The sequence below is a fragment of the Heterodontus francisci genome, chromosome 23, assembly GCF_036365525.1.
Source record: "Heterodontus francisci isolate sHetFra1 chromosome 23, sHetFra1.hap1, whole genome shotgun sequence".
Taxonomy (NCBI): Eukaryota; Metazoa; Chordata; class Chondrichthyes; order Heterodontiformes; family Heterodontidae; genus Heterodontus; species Heterodontus francisci.
Window position 1 is genome coordinate 46,544,248 of NC_090393.1, and position 19,999 is coordinate 46,564,246.

General features: G+C 44.0%; 1 protein-coding gene across 1 annotated transcript; it reads right to left on the reverse strand.

The window, feature by feature from the left end:
- Positions 1-1,093: 1,093 nt before the first annotated feature.
- si:dkey-1k23.3 (heat shock protein beta-1) lies at positions 1,094-19,026 on the reverse strand. The gene is made up of 3 exons (XM_068055583.1): positions 18,669-19,026; positions 4,042-4,105; positions 1,094-1,535 (listed from the first exon to the last, which is right to left on the reverse strand). Exons 1-3 carry the CDS (start codon positions 19,024-19,026, stop codon positions 1,196-1,198), a joined length of 762 nt encoding a protein of 253 aa, XP_067911684.1. The 3' UTR covers positions 1,094-1,195.
- Positions 19,027-19,999: the final 973 nt, after the last annotated feature.

Consider the following 19,999-nt stretch of genomic DNA (forward strand, 5'->3'; position numbering starts at 1 on the left):
GACACTTATCTATGGCACAATAGTTGAGCCACACACTGTGGGTAATTAAGATGTCCAGATCACTATATACTGCTTTTATGATCTACTCCGTTATATTACCATCTCGCCCGTCGCAACTTGTTTTATATGTCTTTGTATCATGCGTTTTTGTGATGTCAAAACAACATATACATTCATGTACAATGACATACATCACACTTCCTTTCCAAAGGGAAGAAAATGAAATAGCATCCAAGATAGTTGCTTTGTTTATTGGATCATCAGATTGTAGCCTGTTCATGCAGATTGTGGCAGTTATGCACTTGTGTTCCTTATACATTCATACAGTATAATATTCTGTTGTTGTATTTACAGTGATGGAAAAAGGAGGCTGTTGATAACCTTAAACTAAGCTGGATGAGATTTTTCCCTCAACTAATATGGAGACTAGAAAACCACCAGTAATCTTATGTTTCTTTCCAGTTTTTAACAAATTATTTTACTATGATCTGGTCACAGAATGTGATGGTGCTTAACTCTAAACAAATTATCACAAAACTTAGGTAAATCCTTCAGCACAAAGGTCATTGTGCATCGTGACACAGCACACATGGGCAATCAATGCCCATGCAGTACATCTGCAATCCCTAAATAAACTTTAAAAAAATGGAAGCCAGTCAACCATAAAATGAACAGCAAATAATTATAAAACTAAATTACAGGCAATCTAACCTTGGGTTTTAAACTACAATTATAAATCATAAAAGCTTTGCTCTTTCAGCTTCTTTGAATTTCATGATTACATTATTACCTTGTAACCACATTCAGTTTTTCATTATTTTCTACAGCATATTGAAGGTAGAAATGCACATTGTGGTTTTAGTATAAAACATAATGTTCCAAAACTTGGCTGTTATTTTATTAAGTCAAATGTTTAAGACAGTTCTAAATAATATGTTCTGTTAGTGCACGTCTCCTCTGAATTCTCAGATAGATCCATTGCTTTATCTTACAGCAAAATGTGAGTGATTCCAGATTATATCAAAACATTTTCTTTAGTTCTCTACTTTAACATAGAAAATGTTTTCATTAACTTTACCAAAATCATCTCCATTAATTTGTCGGCATTTCATTGGAAAAATTCTTTAATGGGTATGTCTGTCGTCTTTTCTTGCGCCAATTCTTCTTTCACTTGGGTCACTTCCTTCTCTTGCTCTTACAGTACTTCTTTCTCTTGCTCTTGCACTTTTTCTTGCTGTGCTTCCTCCTCTTTCTCTGGCTCCCTCTCTTGCTGTGCTTCCTTCTCTTTGCCTTGCTCCTTTGGAACCTCCTTGTCTTCCTCTGGCTCCTTCTCTTGCTCTACCTCTTTCACTATCTCCTGCTCCTTCTCAATTTCCACTCCCTTCTCAGCTTCAGATTTCTTCTCCGTTTGAACAGGCACCATTATTTCTACAGGAACCTGCACAGCGGAATTGGGGATTGGAGCTTCCACAATTAGAATCCCATCAGACGTCAAGGATGAGGTCACAGACAAGGTGTCCACATCTGAAGGAAACCTGTGATCACATTTTAAAAAAAAAAAATCAGAATGAGTTCCATTTACGAAAAACCCAACAAATGTGCTGTGCAAACAGAAAACTTGGGATGAATTCTGCGACATGATGCTTTGTCAAGTCTGGTATCTGCTCCATGTGCAGTGTTATATATGTATATCATAGGATTCCTTTCTCTCTGATATCTATAATTACCAACTTAATAGAATTCTTTGAGGAAGTGACAAAGTTGATTGATGAGGGAAGGGCTGTCGATGTCATATACATGGACTTCAGTGAGGCGTTTGATAAGGTTCCCCATGGCAGGCTGATGGAGAAAGTGAAGGCGCATGGGGTCCAAGGTGTACTAGCTAGATGGATAAAGAACTGGCTGGGCAACAGGAGACAGAGAGTAGCAGTGGAAGGGAGTTTCTCAAAATGGAGACGTGTGACCAGTGGTGTTCCACAGGGATCCGTGCTGGGACCACTGTTGTTTGTGATATACATAAATGATTTGGAGGAAAGTATAGGTGGTCTGATTAGCAAGTTTGCAGACGACAGTAAGATTGGTGGAGTAGCAGATAGTGAAGGGGACTGTCAGAGAATACAGCAGAATATAGATAGATTGGAGAGTTGGGCAGAGAAATGGCAGATGGAGTTCAATCAAGGCAAATGCGAGGTGATGCATTTTGGAAGATCCAATTCAAGAGTGAACTATACAGTAAATGGAAAAGTCCTGGGGAAAATTGATGTCCAGAGAGATTTGGGTGTTCAGGTCCACTGTTCCCTGAAGGTGGCAACGCAGGTAAATAGAGTGGTCAAGAAGGCATACGGCATGCTTTCCTTCATCGGACGGGGTATTGAGTACAAGAGTTGGCAGGTCATGTTACAGTTGTATAGGACTTTGGTTCGGCCACATTTGGAATACTGCGTGCAGTTCTGGTCGCCACATTACCAAAAGGATGTGGATGCTTTGGAGAGGGTGCAGAGGAGGTTCACCAGGATGTTGCCTGGTATGGAGGGCGCTAGCTATGAAGAGAGGTTGAGTAGATTAGGATTATTTTCATTAGAAAGACGGAGGTTGAGGGGGGACCTGATTGAGGTGTACAAAATCATGAGAGGTATAGACAGGGTGGATAGCAAGGGACTTTTTCCCAGAGTGGGGGACTCAATTACTAGAGGACACGAGTTCAAAGTGAAAGGGGAAAAGTTTAGGGGGGATATGCGTGGAAAGTTCTTTACGCAGAGGGTGGTGGGTGCCTGGAACGCGTTGCCAGCGGAGGTGGTAGATGCGGGCACGATGGCGTCTTTTAAGATGTATCTAGACAGATACATGAATGGGCAGGAAGAAAAGAGATACAGACCCTTAGAAAATAGGTGACATGTTTAGATAGAGGATCTGGATCGGCGCAGGCTTGGAGGGCCGAAGGGCCTGTTCCTGTGCTGTAATTTTCTTTGTTCTTTGTTCTATAATATAATTAAATTTGGTGCACAGGGTATTCATTCCATTGAAAATTTATTGTAAGTAACTGCAGTACCTAATACTTCTGTAGATGATACTGTGCTAAGTATTTTTAATGCTAAAGGTGTCACACTATCCTGTCACCATCCGTGATACAGATTATAGTGAGAGTGCATTAACCTGTAATTGTGTAACCTGGTCACTGAGTTTGAATATTTCCTGAAAAATTTTACCTGCCTTTACTTCTCATTATCTGCAATTTCTATTGTCTAAATTAAGAGACGAAACACGTTATTGTGAAAATAAAAAAATTAAGTATTTCACAATAAAATGATTACATTTATCTATTGAATTGTCCTTGTAGTTTTCGATTGCCTCAGTCTCCTCCAAAAGTTTACATTTGGACTAATTTTTAATGAGGGCACATTACACTGTACAGGGTAGCTAATTTCTCATCTCCCCATCATCCTATGTATGCCCTGTTTTTCTGCTGTTCCCATCTAGTGTCTCCTCCATCCCCTCCCTTTCTCTCTCCCGTGCCTTCCTCCTCCTCCTCCTCTTTCCGCCGGCTTCATCTCCTCCTTCTGCTTTTTCATGCTCTTCTCTGCCAATTCTCACCTTTTCTGCCTTTGTTTAACTATCTCATTCTCTCAAGCTACTTGAACTGAAAAGTGCTCTTGGTCTCACTGTGTGCAACACAACAAAAGATTAATTAGTTATTTTAGATCACTTGGTTTAAATATAATGTGTATCATGCATTTTTGTCAATTATTCAATGATTCTTGAAACACTTACACACATGCTTATACACACACACTTCTCTCACACACCTCCTTTCTGTTTCTCTCTCTCGCATACACCTACACTATTTTTTTTTGTTACCAGTTTCTGTGAGATGTAAATTGTTACTTTGCCAATGGACTGGCTGAATTTTCTCTTGGCTGTCGTGTTCATTTTTTCCCCATTTCCTATCTCTATTATATTTCCTTGTATTAATCAACTTTTTAAAGACTGCATTCAAGTTACCTGCCAAGACAATGGTTTGATTAAAGAAGACAATATACTCACTTGTACTTTCTAGTAAAATTTCTAGAAATAAACCCATGTTGGTCTTGTCTTTCTTTGTGGCTTCCTGGAAACAAGAGCATTTTCATCTATCAATTTGTCATAGTTCACAGTCATATTATGAAGGCAAAGAGTCCAAAATAAACATGTCACCATGACCGATCATGTGTATCACAATGGTTTTTGCTACTTATGTACATTCCTATCTTCCTATGGAATTTCAATTGATTAATCTTTAACAATTTGCAAGTGAGCCAAATCAACTTAGCAATTGAAATGGCCATATCCTGCATAAATTCAATGTGACGTGTTACTTTTCAACAAGTATCTATACACCGAGAGAATATAAAAATATGACTCCTGCTGGAAATGCACATCAGGTGAGGGCAGGAACAGACTCGGCTGATGTGCCAACCATTGTAAAATAGTCTGCCTGCACTCAGTGTCTAGGCAATCACCCATGGTATAGCTATTTGGATGAGGTGAGGTGAGGTATTGGAAGACAACCAGTGCCCATGGAATATTAGTCCAGCTCCTTCAAAAAATCAGGAAAGAAAATTGAAAAAAAAACAAAATTGAGAATCATTGCCTTTCTAACATTGTAAGATGGACCTATATGCCTATGTTTGGTTTTAACAGAGCAGCATTTACTTCAACTTTTTGATAACTGATCTCTTTATCCTTGCCACTTTCCTTCCTCGCTCCAATTGGATGCTAATGAAAGCCTGAATTCTATCTGAATCTTCAGGGTTGATATCAGAATTGTGCAAAATTTTCACAAATAAGATCAAAACACTACAGATTCAGGTCAATCATCTACCATTCCAATTCTACCAGACCTTGTTAATGGGGAAATATAAAGTTACACTGTCTTCAACTGAATGGAATTAAAATTCATGATGTGTTTTTACTGTCACTAGAGGCTTCGTCTTTTGTTTTAGACACTCAAAAAAAAATAGTTTTGATCAAACTACTAGATTTTTCTAATTGAAGTTTCAGATGAAGAGCCAAGGTTGGAAAGAATGGGAGCAATCAAACAGTAGTTAGATGACACTTAACCTGAATTTAAAAAGCCTGTACGTTGTATGAAGAAGGGAGGACCAAAAAGTTAAGAAGACCTTTTGCCTTGATGTCCTGGGAAACAAAGAGTTAAAGTAGGAGAGAGTAGGATGGGTCTTGATTTTAATATATCAAATTCCATCAAGCAGGAGAAAATTTGAGTTGCACAAAATGTTTCCCTCTTTTTCAAATACTAATTTTTTCTCTCTCTCTTTCTATCTCCCTGCACCATGGCAGCACACAATATTCACAAATAGGGGAAGAAGGTGCAGAAGAAGAGGCCCAATTTTAACTCTGATCAAGTGATTGGGTTTTGAGTGAGTTAAAATATCACCCAACTTATCTCAGGTTGCCAGTTTTTTTTTTTTTTATTGATTCATGGGATGTGGGTGTCACTGGCCAGGCCAGCATTTATTGCCCATCCCTAATTGCCCTTGAGAAGGTGGTGGTGATCTGCCTTCTTGAACCACTGCAGTCCATGTGGGGTAGGTACACCCACAGTGCTGTTAGGAAGGGAGTTCCAGGATTTTGACCCAGCGACAGTGAAGGAACGGCGATATAGTTCCAAGTCAGGATGGTGTGTGACTTGGAGGGGAACTTGCAGGTGGTGATGTTCCCATGCATCTGCTGCTCTTGACTTTCGAAGTAGTAGAGGTCGCGGATTTTGAAGGTGCTTTCTAAGGAATCTTGGTGCATTGTGCAGTGCATCTTGTAGATGGTACACACTGTGCGTCAGTGGTGGAGGGAGTGAATGTTTGTGAATGGTGTGCCAATCAAGCGGGCTGCTTTGTCCTGGATGGTGTCGAGCTTCTTGAGTGTTGTTGGAGCTGCACCCATCCAGGCAAGTGGAGAGTATTCCATCACACTTCTGACTTGTGCCTTGTAGATGGTGGACTGATGGTTTTGTGGCCTTTGCTAGGAGATATCAAAGATTGACTCAGTGATTCACCCAGAAAGTTTGCCTCCCATTGTGCAGGGAAAAATCTTCATTTCATCATCTAGCATCAAGCCCACTCCTATAACAAGACTAAGACATTACAAACAGTAATTCTACCCACCACTCCATGAGGCAACATTAATGCACTGAATCCCAGCACAAGCCTGCAGGAACTTTTTTTTAAATCACTATTGCATTACATCTCATGTGATCAAATTTCATGAGACAACTTGTTCATAAGGGCGGCACGGTGGCGCAGTGGTTAGCACCGCAGCCTCACAGCTCCAGGGACCCAGGTTCAATTCTGGGTACTGCCTGTGCGGAGTTTGCAAGTTCCCCTTGTGACCACATGGGTTTTCGCTGGGTACTACGGTTTCCTCCCGCAACCAAAGACTTGCAGGTGATAAGCAAATTGGCCATTGTAAATTGCCCCTAGTGTTGGTAGGGAATATGGGATTTCTGTCGGGTGAGTATAAATGGGTGGCTGTTGGTCGGCACAGACTCAGTGGGCCTGTTTCAGTGATGTATTTCTCAATAAATAAAATAAAATAAATCTTAAACAAGTCAATTTTTTTACAGTTTATTTTCTGTTTGTGTTAGAAATACATTTTAAAAGTTGCAGTGCCTATTACTAGTTATCTTGTTAAGTATTTCTATGTTATAAAGTTCTTATAGATAACAAATGCCAAGAAATGTGTTCAAATATTTCTGGTTAAAAATGAATGATCCCTACTTATGAGGTACTATTTTTAGCTGTTTCATTGGGCTGAACTTTATCCAGGTGGCGGGCCAGTAGGTGGTGGGCAAACCTGCCTCAGCCCTCTGTCAAGCTCCCAGTTGGAATTCCACAGCGGGCAGCCAATTAACTCCCACTGTTCGGAATGCCATCCCTTTAAGGGACAAGCACTCGCCTCCAGAGCTGCTGGCCACTTGGAGGGTTGGCAGCTCAGCAGTACCAGCAGTGCCACTGGGAGCGGTGGCCACTGCCAGTACTGCAGGAGGGCTGCAGTGGTGAAGATGGAGGGGACCCCAGGAAGCAGGTAAGTGGGGTCGGGGTCGTTGGGGCCAGTCAAGCAGGCTCCGGCAAGGGGGTAGGGGGGACCGTGTTTGTGAGGGTTGGGGGTGGAGGTCTTCCCGTAGAGGTAGTCATTGCTGCAGGGGGGGCCCTCCATGGGCTATGGATTGTCCCCAGAGGAGGTACCGCCAAACCCGCTAGAAGGCTGCTAGGTCTCACCTGACAGTGTCTCCATGTGGCGGTGGGCCCCTCCGACATTGGAGAAATGGAAGTGGAGGTGGGTGCTCCCCTTAAGCGGCCATTTATTAGCCACTTCGGGGCCTAAATAGACCCCTGGGCAGGAAGGCCACCTTCGGCCTTCCCCGCTCCAGACTAAATTCCATGGCATCGGGAAGGGGACGGGCATGCCACCCTGTGCCATTTTGTGTGCCCATCCCCCACCCCCGGCCTCCGTTTCTGTCTCCAAGGGCAGGATAAAATCCAGCCCATTATTTCAGACTCTGATTTCAAATTCAGCATAAGATAAAAAAGAATTGATCAAACACTGGCATCACAATCTCAATATATAACAACAGTGACTGCACTTCAAAAGTAATCCATTTGCTGGAAAGTGTTTTGGTAATCCTGATGGCATGATAAGACACAACACGAATGCAGTATATTACGTATTGATGTTGTAATATCAATATATAGCACTACTGTAATGCATTTTCTTGGTCACATCACTATATGCTGGACTATGATATCACCACATGCTGCCAGTGTGATACCATTGCACTAGCATTGTGATGTAACCGTACACTTGAATGGTGGCATCACCATGCACTGATATTGTGAGGTCACTAGGTATTTCATTATGACATCATAATATACTGGCATTGAGATATTGCCATATGCTGTCATTATGATGATATATAATTTGTTACATCGCTGTGCACTGCCATTGCAGTGTCATTATATACTGTAATATGACATCATTTGGTACGACCCACAATCACACAAGTAAATAAATGGGGATTTCTATAGAGTTTACTGGTGTTGATTCTAATGAAAATTATGACATTGGCAGTTAGACTCTGGATGCTACAACTGCAATCTGATAAAGGGAACACGCAATTGCAGAACCGCAATGGTTGTAGAAGCTTGGAGTTTCCTCCTTAGGCAAAAATCCAGATGTTGGTCCCGCAATTGAGCCCAACATCATGCCCATTTTGCTGATGTCAAGTTACCCCCAAGTATCCTCCTAATCTCATTAGAATACTCCCAAACTTTGAATTGCCATAAATCAGAGTTAACAACTAGGGCCCAGGGAAACATCAAACCCGCAAGATATGAAAATTTAAGTTTCAACTCATTTCACCATCATGCATGCACATCAGGTACAACTCGTTTTAAAAATCTGTAATCAGGGAAGCTTTTCAGTCTAATTACGACTTGTATAATAAAAATGGATTAAGAAACAAATAATAAGAGTAGGTCTCAGTGAGGACACATTTTTAAACGCTCAAAGAATTGAAAGTAGAAGACCAGAAAAAAGAATTTGTTTCCTGCTCCGCCTGAAAATCTGGTTGCAATGTTGAGAGATCCCCCAATGCCCCTTCCCCCCACGACCCACTCGAATAAATGCAATTGGAGGATATTAGGGTTTGAGAGTTGGGTGTGGCCAATTTTCTGGGTCAAGATTCATTCGGACGGAGGGTTTGATGGACAGCTGTGAAAGATCAAGGAGACTTGAATGCCTCCCATCCTATTGTTCCCAGTTGACTGATATTGTCTCGGGTTTCCAGCCGTGTAAAAACAATGTTTTGCTCAGGTTGAGTGTGCGGAACAACTGGTAAATATGATGTGTCAGAAACAGGATTCTCGCAGCTCGCTCTCTCGAACTGACTGTCCATCTATTCTTTGAGTAAGTTTACTGAAGCCCAGCCACTGTGCTGTTATACATATCGTGAACAAGGAAGCTCATTTCCCGGCGGAGCAGCAGGAGAAGGTAGCGCCTCTTCGGTGGGTGAGTGAAGGCATCAGGAGCTGTGTTTTAAAAGTAAGTACTTACTGTTTTACTTACTGTTTTCCTTGTCTTTGAGTTTCTTTTGGCGCCGGAGGAACCGGAAGCTGGTCGGCAGCGAGGACTCCTGGGTGGGTATTTTCCTTAAAGGTGCGGAGCTCCGTGGACTCGGCCTCATTTCCCGGCGGAGCAGCAGGAGAAGGTAGCGCCTCTTCGGTGGGTGAGTGAAGGCATCAGGAGCTGTGTTTTAAAAGTAAGTACTTACTGTTTTACTTACTGTTTTCCTTGTCTTTGAGTTTCTTTTGGCGCCGGAGGAACCGGAAGCTGGTCGGCAGCGAGGACTCCTGGGTGGGTATTTTCCTTAAAGGTGCGGAGCTGAGTAAACCCGAGCCACTACACATGTAGTGTCTCCCACCCATCCTCCTCCTCTAACCTAATAATAAGACCCTTTTTACCCTCCTCCTCTAGCCAAAAAGGACTGAACAGGTAAGCTATTTACTGTTTTTGTTAATATCTATAGTTGTACTTAACTAAGGGGTAATTGAATAAAAGAAATGGCAGCCAGTGTAGTGTCTTGCTCCTCCTGCAGAATGTTCGAGGTGAGGGAAACCTCCGGTGGCCCTGCCGACTTCACCTGCTGGAAGTGCATCCGTCTCCAGCTCCTATCAGACCGTGTTAGGGAATTGGAGCTGGAGCTGGATGAACTGAGGATCATTCGGGAAGCTGAGGGGTTGATAGATAGAAGCTACACGGAGGTCGTTACTCCACAAATCAAAGGCAGCTGGGTAACAGTTAGAGGTGGGAAGAGGTCAGTGCAGGGATCTCCTGTGGTCGTTCCCCTCAACAACAAGTATACAGTTTTAGATACTGTTGGGGGGGACGGCCTATCGGGGGCAGGCTGCAGTGACCGGGCCTCTGGCACGGGGTCCTGCACTGTGGCTCAGAAGGGAAGGAGGGAGAATGGGAGAGCACTAGTCATCGGGGACTCGATGGTGAGGAGTACGGACAGGCGGTTCTGTGGGCGCAGGCGAGACGCACGGATGGTTTGTTGCCTCCCTGGTGCCAGGGTCCGTGATGTTTGTGATCGCGTCTTCAGGATCCTTAAAGGGGAGGGGGAGCAGCCAGAGGTCGTGGTGCACATTGGCACCAACGACGTAGGAAGGAAGGGTGGCACAGATGTTAGAAGTGAGTTTAGGGAGTTAGGCTGGAAGCTGAAAGCTCGGACGGACAGAGTTGTTATCTCTGGTTTGTTGCCGGCGCCACGTGATAGTGAGGCTAGGAATAGGGAGAGAGCACAGCTGAACACGTGGCTGCAGGAATGGTGTAGGAGGGAGGGCTTCCAGTTCTTGGATAATTGGACTGCATTCTGGGGAAGATGGGACCTGTTCAAACAGGACGGGCTGCATCTGAACCAGAGGGGCACCAATATCCTGGGAGGGAGGTTTGCTAGTACTGTTCGGGAGGGTTTAAACTAGTTTGGGAGGGGGATGGGAACCGGACTTGTAATCCAGGGACCAGTGGGTCCACTCAGAAAGACAAAGAGTGTAGTGAGGTATTGGGGAAGGTAGCACTGTCACAGAGGACAGATGGGCACGGAGAAGGGTTAAAGTGCGTATACTTCAACGCAAGAAGCATCAGGAATAAGGTGAGTGAATTGAAGGCGTGGATGGGCACTTGGGACTACGATGTTGTGGCCATCACTGAAACGTGGATAGGTGAGGGGGAGGAATGGTTTTTGGAGGTACCTGGTTATAGATGTTTTCATAAGATTAGGAATGGTGGTAAAAGAGGTGGGGGGGTGGCATTGTTAGTTAGAAATAGTGTAACAACTGCTGAAAGAATTTTCGAGGAGGATCTGCCGACTGAGGCACTGTGGGTTGAGGTCAGGAACAGGAAAGGAGCAGTCACCTTGATGGGAGTTTTCTATAGGCCCCCCAATAGCAGCAGGGAGGTGGAAGAGCAGATTGGGAAACAGATTTTGGAAAGGAGCAGAAGTCACAGGGTAGTAATTATGGGGGATTTCAACTTCCCAAATATTGATTGGCAACTCTTTAGATCGAATAGTTTGGATGGGGTAGTGTTTGTGCAGTATGTCCAGGAAGCTTTTCTGACTCAGTATGTAGACTGCCCGACCAGAGGGGAGGCAATATTGGATTTGGTACTAGGTAATGAACCAGGGCAAGTGATAGAGCTGTTGGTGGGCGAGCACTTTGGAGATAGTGATCACAATTCTGTAGCATTCACTGTGGTAATGGAGAGGGATAGGTATGTGCAACAGGGCAAGGTTTACAATTGGGGGAAGGGTAGATATGATGCTGTCAGGCAGGAACTGAGGAGCATAAGTTGGGAGCATATGCTGGCAGGGAAGGGCACGGTCGAAATGTGGAACTTTTTCAAGGAGCAGATAGTAGGGGCCATTGATAAGCATGTCCCTGTCAGACAGGGAAGGGATGGTCATGTGAGGGAACCGTGGTTGACAAGAGAGGTTGAGAGTCTTGTTAGGAAGAAGAAGGATGCGTATATAAAGTTGAGGAAAAAGGGCACAGGCATAGCTCTGGAGGGATACAAGATGGCCAGGAAGGATCTGAAGAAAGGGATTAGGAGAGCTAAGAGAGGGCATGAAAAATGCTTGGCGGGTAGGATAAAAGAAAACCCCAAGGCCTTTTACGCGTATGTCAGAAATATGAGGATGACTAGGGGGACCGTAGGTCCGGTCAAGGACAATAGCGGGAGACTGTGTGTTGAGCCGGAAGAGATAAGTGAGGTTTTGAATGAGTACTTCTCTTCGGTATTTACGAATGAGAAGGGGTGTATTACTGAAGAGGACGGTGGGAAGCAGACTGGTAAGCTCGAGGAAGTGCTCGTTAGGAGGGAAGATGTGTTGGGGTTTTTGAATAACTTGAAGATAGACAAGTCTCCCGGGCCTGACGGGGTATATCCAAGGATGTTATGGGAAGCAAGGGATGAAATTGCAGAGCCGCTGGCAATGATCTTTTCATCTTCTCTGCTGACGGGGGTGGTACCAGGTGATTGGAGGGTGGCAAATGTTGTGCCCCTGTTCAAGAAAGGGAATAGGAACAACCCTGGGAATTACAGGCCAGTTAGTCTTACTTCGGTGGTAGGCAAGTTGATGGAAAAGGTGCTGAGGGATAGGATTTCTGAGCATCTGGAAAGACACTGCTTGATTCGGGACAGTCAGCACGGTTTTGTGAGGGGTAGGTCTTGCCTCACAAGCCTGATTGAATTCTTTGAGCAGGTGACCAAGCAAGTGGATGAGGGTAAACCAGTGGATGTGGTGTACATGGATTTTAGTAAGGCATTTGATAAGGTCCCCCATGGTAGACTTATGGAGAAAGTCAGGAGGCATGGGATAGTGGGGAATGTGGCCAGTTGGATTAAGAATTGGCTAACTGATAGAAGGCAGAGAGTGGTCTTAGATGGTAAATACTCAGCCTGGAGCCCAGTTACCAGTGGCGTGCCGCAGGGATCAGTTCTGGGTCCTCTCCTGTTTGTGATTTTTATTAACGACTTGGATGAGGAAGTCGAAGGGTGGGTCAGTAAATTTGCAGATGATACAAAGGTTGGTGGAGTTGTGGATACCGAGGAGGGCTATTGTCGTCTGCAAAGGGACTTGGATAGGTTGCAGTGCTGGGCTGAAAAGTGGCAGATGGAGTTTAACCCTGAAAAGTGTGAGGTCGTCCATTTTGGAAGGACAAACATGAATGCAAAATACTGGGTTAACGGTAGGGTTCTTGGGCATGTGGAGGAGCAGAGAGACCTTGGGGTCTATGTGCATAGATCATTGAAAGTTGCAACTCAAGTGGATAGGGCTGTGAAGAAGGCATATGGGGTGTTAGCGTTCATTAGCAGAGGGATTGAATTTAAGAGCCGTGAGGTGATGATGCAGCTGTACAGGACCTTGGTAAGGCCTCATTTGGAGTACTGTGTGCAGTTCTGGTCGCCTCATTTTAGGAAGGATGTGGAAGCCTTGGAGAGGGTGCAGAGGAGATTTACCAGGATGTTGCCTGGAATGGAGAATAAGTCTTACGAGGAAAGGCTGAACATTCTAGGCCTCTTCTCATTAGAAAGGAGAAGGATGAGGGGTGACATGATAGAGGTTTATAAGATGATCAGGGGAATAGATAGGGTAGACAGTCAGAAACTTTTTCCCCGGGTGGAGCAAAGCGTTACAAGGGGTCATAAATTTAAGGTGAAGGGTGGGAGATATAAGGGGGATGTCAGGGGAAGGTTCTTTACCCAGAGAGTGGTCGAGGCATGGAATGCCTTGCCCGGGGAAGTTGTTGAGTCAGAAACTTTAGGGACTTTCAAAAGGCTTTTGGATAGGTATATGGATAAAGGAGAATGATGGGGTATAGATTAAATTGTCCTTGACAGAGGACAAAGGATCGGCACAACATTGTGGGCCGAAGGGCCTGTTCTGTGCTGTATGTTCTATGTTCTATATATGTTCTATTCTAATTAAGCAAGTAACTCGCATAGGCTCAAAATTCTGTGATCAGAATTTTGGCTGTGAGAGTCCATCCTGAAGCGGACATCCTCGCTGGCCCTCCAGTGCAGGGCATTGGTGACCTCCCTGATGCAGCGGTGCACTGCTGACTGTGTGACCCCACAAAGGTATCTGGTGGGCCCCTAAAAGGCTGCAGAGGCGTCAGGCGTGAGAACCACTACCACTATGAGGAACAAAGGCATGGGATGTCCACCGGAGCCCATGGGCTGCAGGTCATCCTTGAGCAGGGCACAGAGACATGTCACCACCCTCTCTATATGAGCAATCTTCTCTGACACTGGTGCTCTGAATCCGATGACATGTCATGTGGGACCTGTAGTTGCACGGCAACTGTAATGGCGGGCTCCCCTTGGGGGCTGCTGCTCAGGACCGGGGGCCTCTACGTGGATCGCACCTGCCTGTTGGTATTGCCGCTGGCGCATATGGATCCTCACGTGCAGAGGATCACACAATGTGGGATGAGCCATACCTATTTCCATGTGATAAATAAAGTTGAATCCTGCATGTATTCACATGTTCCTAACAGGGCAGGGATTGACGGGTACATCAGCTGCTTTCCTGGATCAACTATGTGGCGTGACTTGGCATTGCCCATCTTGGCCAACACTCAGAGTGGCACAGCATGACCACATCAAGATCCTACCAGCTGAATCAATTGACCCCACCATCCAAAGCAGCTTAATGCTGCTGCCCTTTCTGGCACCCTCCCCACACACAGGGTGCCTGGTGTGCCATTGCCCCCTCACAAACACAGAGCGTACACTGTTAATGGAGGGATGGTACGCGGTACCTCCCTTCATGCCAGCACAGCTTTCCCTCCAGTAATCCCAGACCCCCTCCCTTTCAGAATGCAGAGTGAGACCCCTGTGTATCCCCCCCTTCCTCCTCCCTTCCAGAATGCAGAGTGCAATGCCTGTGTATCCCGCCCCTGCTCCCTTCCATAATGCAGAGTGAGACCCCTGAATAACAGAACTTATCTTCGCTGGTGACAACTTCTGCCTCTGAGGACCCGCTGGCTTTTCAAATCGTGAATGGGACGGCCGCCCATTCAGTGGAAAATCCGGATGTGCCAGTGGATAGGCAGCAGGCTGCATAATCAGCAAAGGTAAGTACTCTTCACCATATGCTAATTGTGGTGCCACCACCGTGCAGCGGCGGGGGGTGGGTGGGCGGTCGCTCTGAGGTCCAGCCGCCACCGGTAATATGCGGCGGGCCCTTCTCGACGTCGTGGGTCGAGGCAGGCCTCTCCCTGCAGCATTTTACCAGCCCCCGCGCTGCGTCCCGCAACGTCGAGCGGCCGGTAAAATTCAGCCCTCTGTATGTGTATCTGATTGCAGATGTAGAGGAAACTCCAGGGCAGAATAATCAGAAAAATAAAATATCTGTTCAGTAGAAATCACTGATGGTATTATTAGTATGATCTCCTTCTGTCCATTAATCCAAGTACAACAACATGCACTTATATAATGACTTCAACATAGTAAAACATCCCAAGGCACTTCACAGGAGTGATCAGCAAACAAAACTCGACACTGAACCATATAGGGAATTAATAAAAAGTTAACTGTTCTGTTAAAATAGAGGAACGTCATTTGGACATTGGTGTTCATGCACTGTCAGCATCACTCTTTTATCTGATAAACTAATATATACAAAATACTCCGTTATCCTGGTAATAGCACCATCTAGTGTTTTAGAAATGCAAGACATCATCTTGGTTGGAATTTCCATTTTTTTCAAGAGTTCCTCCTGCCCACATAGATGTGCACTTGACTCTGACCAGGCAGTCTCCCTGAAGGAGAGAGCAGAGATTGAGTGCAGCAGACTCAGGAAGCCTGTCATAGTATAGAATGGCCAATGCCTCTGTCGGCTGAAGAACATCATTTTTTTTAATGTATTCTTTTAAATCGCACTGTCTTTGTAATTAATCACCCTGCAGTTGGAGCCTTTTACTTTTTAAGGTGCCACCCACAGCTATGTTGGATGCCACGGACACACAGAGTTGCTAAGATGCAAATGGCACAAAACACATAACCATAATATATCTATTTGTACTTGGAGGGGGGAAGGGGACAAATGTGCACGAAATCAATTCCAGCAGAAAATGCCGGAAGTAGGTGGAGGAGAGTTACTTCCAGCAGAGAATCCAGGGTCTTGTTTCCCCGAAGATCATGAACAATGAACATGAGAATTATTATTCAAATATTTATTCATTTAAGCCCTGCTGTGCTTTAGACATTCAGTGCAACCAACCACTCTTATTTAAATGGTGCTGAGATGTGTCTACGTTTTGTGTCTACGCTGCCACTCAGCAGATCTTACATGATATTTTAAAAAGCAAAATATTTCTAATGCTAATGCACCTGCGGTGTTCTATCCAGCAATCTTTGTTTTAACTTAGATAGTTTTATAGCTAATGGCAACGTCCTGTGAGCTTTTGATATAGAATTTAGTCACATATACTACTGCTTGATACAGCTTCTACAATATTTACTATTATTTATTTGCTATCCTACGTTTGCATGTGGACCTTCTACAGATCAAAAGAATTGCACTGTAATTATTACTGAGGTGGAAAGGTTTAAAAAAAATACTACTGCTGGTTGTTGACCAGTAATCGGGGAAAGTGTGCTTCAACTATCATTGCTTGTAAATGCTATCAACACTTCGACAATGTCATATTGATTTCTTGGAATAGATGAACAAATGGTACTTTGCAGGAATGTCTCTTTTCTAATACATACAATTTTGTTTTCTCCTTCTCTTCATATGGAATTGACCTGTGCTGCAGTACAGTTCCCAAGGCAACAGTAGTACTTTTACCCAAGTGGACATGCTTCAGGAAGCCAGAAAGAGAGGGGGAGGGGGTGATTTTTAACTGATGGCTGCCTGTTCCTAAACTGAAAAATAGACGGCCAGCAATTGAAAATCGGGGGTGGGGGGATGGGGGTGGGGGGGCACCTTGGTCCCCTTATTGATGAACACTGCCGGTGGGCTACATGTCTATATACAGGTCCGCCTAAAACAGATGGAGGCTGCCTAAATATGCAAATTGCGATCCTACTCCAGTTGTAGGACACCATTTGCAGTTTTCAGGGAAAATAGGTAGAACATGTACCGTGGGTGATAGGAACCCTGGCCCAAGAATACTGTAGCTATCTATAGTACCCTTACTGCAATCAGGCAACATAGAACAGAGTGGGGATTGAACCTGAGATCATTCTGGTCTATCTGGCTCTGCATCACCCTCACTGAGCCATCCCAGGGAGCTTGTGAAAGGTTTCTGAATTGCAGAGTGAAACTATTATGAATAGCATGCTAGTAAATCTTATTACGGAATAAACCTGGAGCCACTTAAATGTTCTTGTCCTTTTTATTTGATTCTTTATTGTATGTGTCAATTCCAATTTGCAACTGAATCATTTCAATGCAGACAATGCTGTGTCACGATCAGCATTTGTAGATCGGAGAATGATTGATAAGATTACAAGATACATACCAACGAGGAAGGCCATCCTGGATCATCCATCTAGAAAAACTTACAATCTGCCCATCGCACCATCCAATTAATTCTTAATGATTCTGGGATTTTTTTTTTACCTTTATTACACTTAGAAGTGCTTCATTGGTTCTAAAGCTTTGGAACATCCTGTGGTCGTGAAGGGTGCTATATAAATACAAGTCCTTTCTTTTTGCCTATTTAAATGTTTTCCCCCATGTCCTACTCTCACAGTTTAACCTTCAGTAATATTCCCGATTTAGCTTTTGTAAATTATTTAATATCTTATATACCTCGATGACCTTTCCTGTGCCTTTCAATTACTGCCTTTCAAGGTTGAATAGCCTGAAGCCTCACTGGTTTTCCAGAGTAGAGATTCCAAGCAGCAAAGTGTATGGACAAGCAATATTCTCACCTCATACTAAACTGGGTGCTCTGTCTAACCCTAAAATGCTCTGTTTTTACACAGGTGTTAACCAGGGCTAACATCTGTGTAAAAATAGCGTACAAAGGAAAGTAGTGAGGTGACACGAAGTGTTCATATGGAAACTTCACCAATCATAATGCCATCCTAGTGATCAACTCTGTGGCTCTATCCTGCACTGTTTCTAGTGTTCGAATATCTCCCCTGTGTCTCAGTGATGAGAATATGCAGTCTGAGCATTTCAATTAAACATTCAAGGAAAGGAAGAGCTGAGAAAGAAATCTTCACCTGTGAATGAATACCTGTCTAGAGATTGACCTGAGACAGATATAATGACAGAAATGCAACTTAAAAGGAGTTTTTTTTTTAATGTGAAGGACAGGAACTTTCAGCATTTCTTTATTTTCATAACTTGGAGCAATTTGCTCCTTTGTCAACATCTTTTACTTTAATCTTAATGTCATTGCTTTGATAACATTATCAAAAGAATGTGGCAATTATATTCTTCAAAATTGGGTTGGACATGTTTAAATATGAAACTCGCTGCAGTTTGTTGACAAGCAGATATGTCAGGACGTACTGTTATATTATTCTTATTGAATGAGCTTATACAGAAGAAGCACATGGTACTTCAGTGAGTCCCAATGTGCCTTGCCATTGGCTGGTATGATGTAGACTTGGGATTGCCCTGTCTAGGCCCATACATGTAAAATGGCCAATTGGATCATGAGGACAGCATCTAAAAGACCATTTAAGATCAGTGCATTCAAGAGGCAAAGAAACAAAATTGCAGGAAGAAGGTGGAGAAAATACAATATATATATAGTCTTTTTAAAATTCTCTCTAATATCTGCTAATACAACAACTTGCATTTATATAGCACCATTGACACAGTAAACACGTCCAAACAGGAACAAAATTTGACACAAAGTCGCACAAGGAGATATTAGGACAGCTGAGCAAATGCTTGGTCAAAGAGGTAGCTTCTAAGGACGCATTGAAGGAGGAGAGAGGTAGAGAGGCGGAGCGTGTTAAGGAGGAATTTCAGTGCCTAGGTAGCTGAAGGCATGGTCGTCAATGGTGGAGTGATTAAAATGGGGAATGCACAAGAGGCCAGAATTTGCTGATCGTTATCAAAGTGCTGTGACTGCTCATTGACATACCTGAAATCTCCAAATAACCATCCTGGATCTTCACCTGGAGCTCCTCAGGGGTAAAATGCTTCACGTCAAGGCTGATTTTCCAATTGCCCAAGGTCTGCTGGATCAGGGACATTCCCCCACTGAGCTGCCGCTGCAGGCTTGACAGGCAGTGCCTGGGTGTTATGCTGTCAGCCGAGCTCGAGCTTGGCTGCCCAGACCAGCTCGAGCTGAGCCGATTCTCCACCCACTCCATCCAGTCCCTCAGTGGCTCCTGCGAGAGAGGGGGGAGCCCAAAATCCTCATCAAACAGGCGGCTTGGGAAGTAGCAGCTCCTGAAGGGATCCCAGGGACTTCGGAAAAAGGGATGAGAAAAGGACATTTTCTGAGGGAGGGGAAGAGGAAATACTTTAAAAAAAAACAAGTTACCTGAAGGTGAGTCAAGCTTCTTGTACTGGGATATTACTGCATCCGACAATATTTATACACCAGCCCTGCACCCCATACATAACTTCATCACAAAGAAATGCTCTTCTGATTTGACACAGGGAGCAAGGTTGGAACTTTCTGGTAATCAGCCCAATGTAACGAAATTGTATCACATCAGAAGTTATATATAGAGACTTGACAGATAGAAACTAATGATTTTATTTATAGCCTGCATTCCACAGCAAGGATCACAAAGACCTGTCATGCTGATGTTGCCCTTTTACTGTGAATATGTTCTCTACTTTCTACTGTTGGCCCATACTATTACAGGCTCCCCATTTGCTGCACTTTACTGTTTACACATGATTGTCTTTGGTGTTGTGGTTTTGCTTGGCATTTTATTTGTTGTGGTGTTTTTGAACAAATCCCCCTAATTTCAAACCCAATGAGCCTGCTGGTGACTTTTGTTTGTGGGGGGAGGGGGCGGGGTAGTAGGGTGTGGTGCCTCAAAATTTCTGTTCTAATGTATCTTTTTTGCCCTATGATGGTGTTTTATGCTCCACATGAGCCTCCTCCCATCCTACTTCATCAGACACTATTTTCTTCCATTTATTTCCTCCTTATCTGGCATTCACTTAAAGTATTCACCTCTACTACTCCACGTGGTCATGAGCTACACATTCTAATTACTCTCTGGGTAATGAAGTTTCTCCTGAATTCTTTATTGGATTTGTTTGTGACAATCCAATGCCAATGGCCTCCAATTTCAGACTTTTCCACAAGTAGAAACACTGTCTCTACAGCTACTCAATTAAACCCCTTCATAATTTTAAAGACATTTATTAGGTTAACCCTCAGTCTTCTCTTTTCTAGAGGAAAAAATTTCAGCCTGTTCAGACTTTCTAATGAGCGCGTCTACCCTGAGG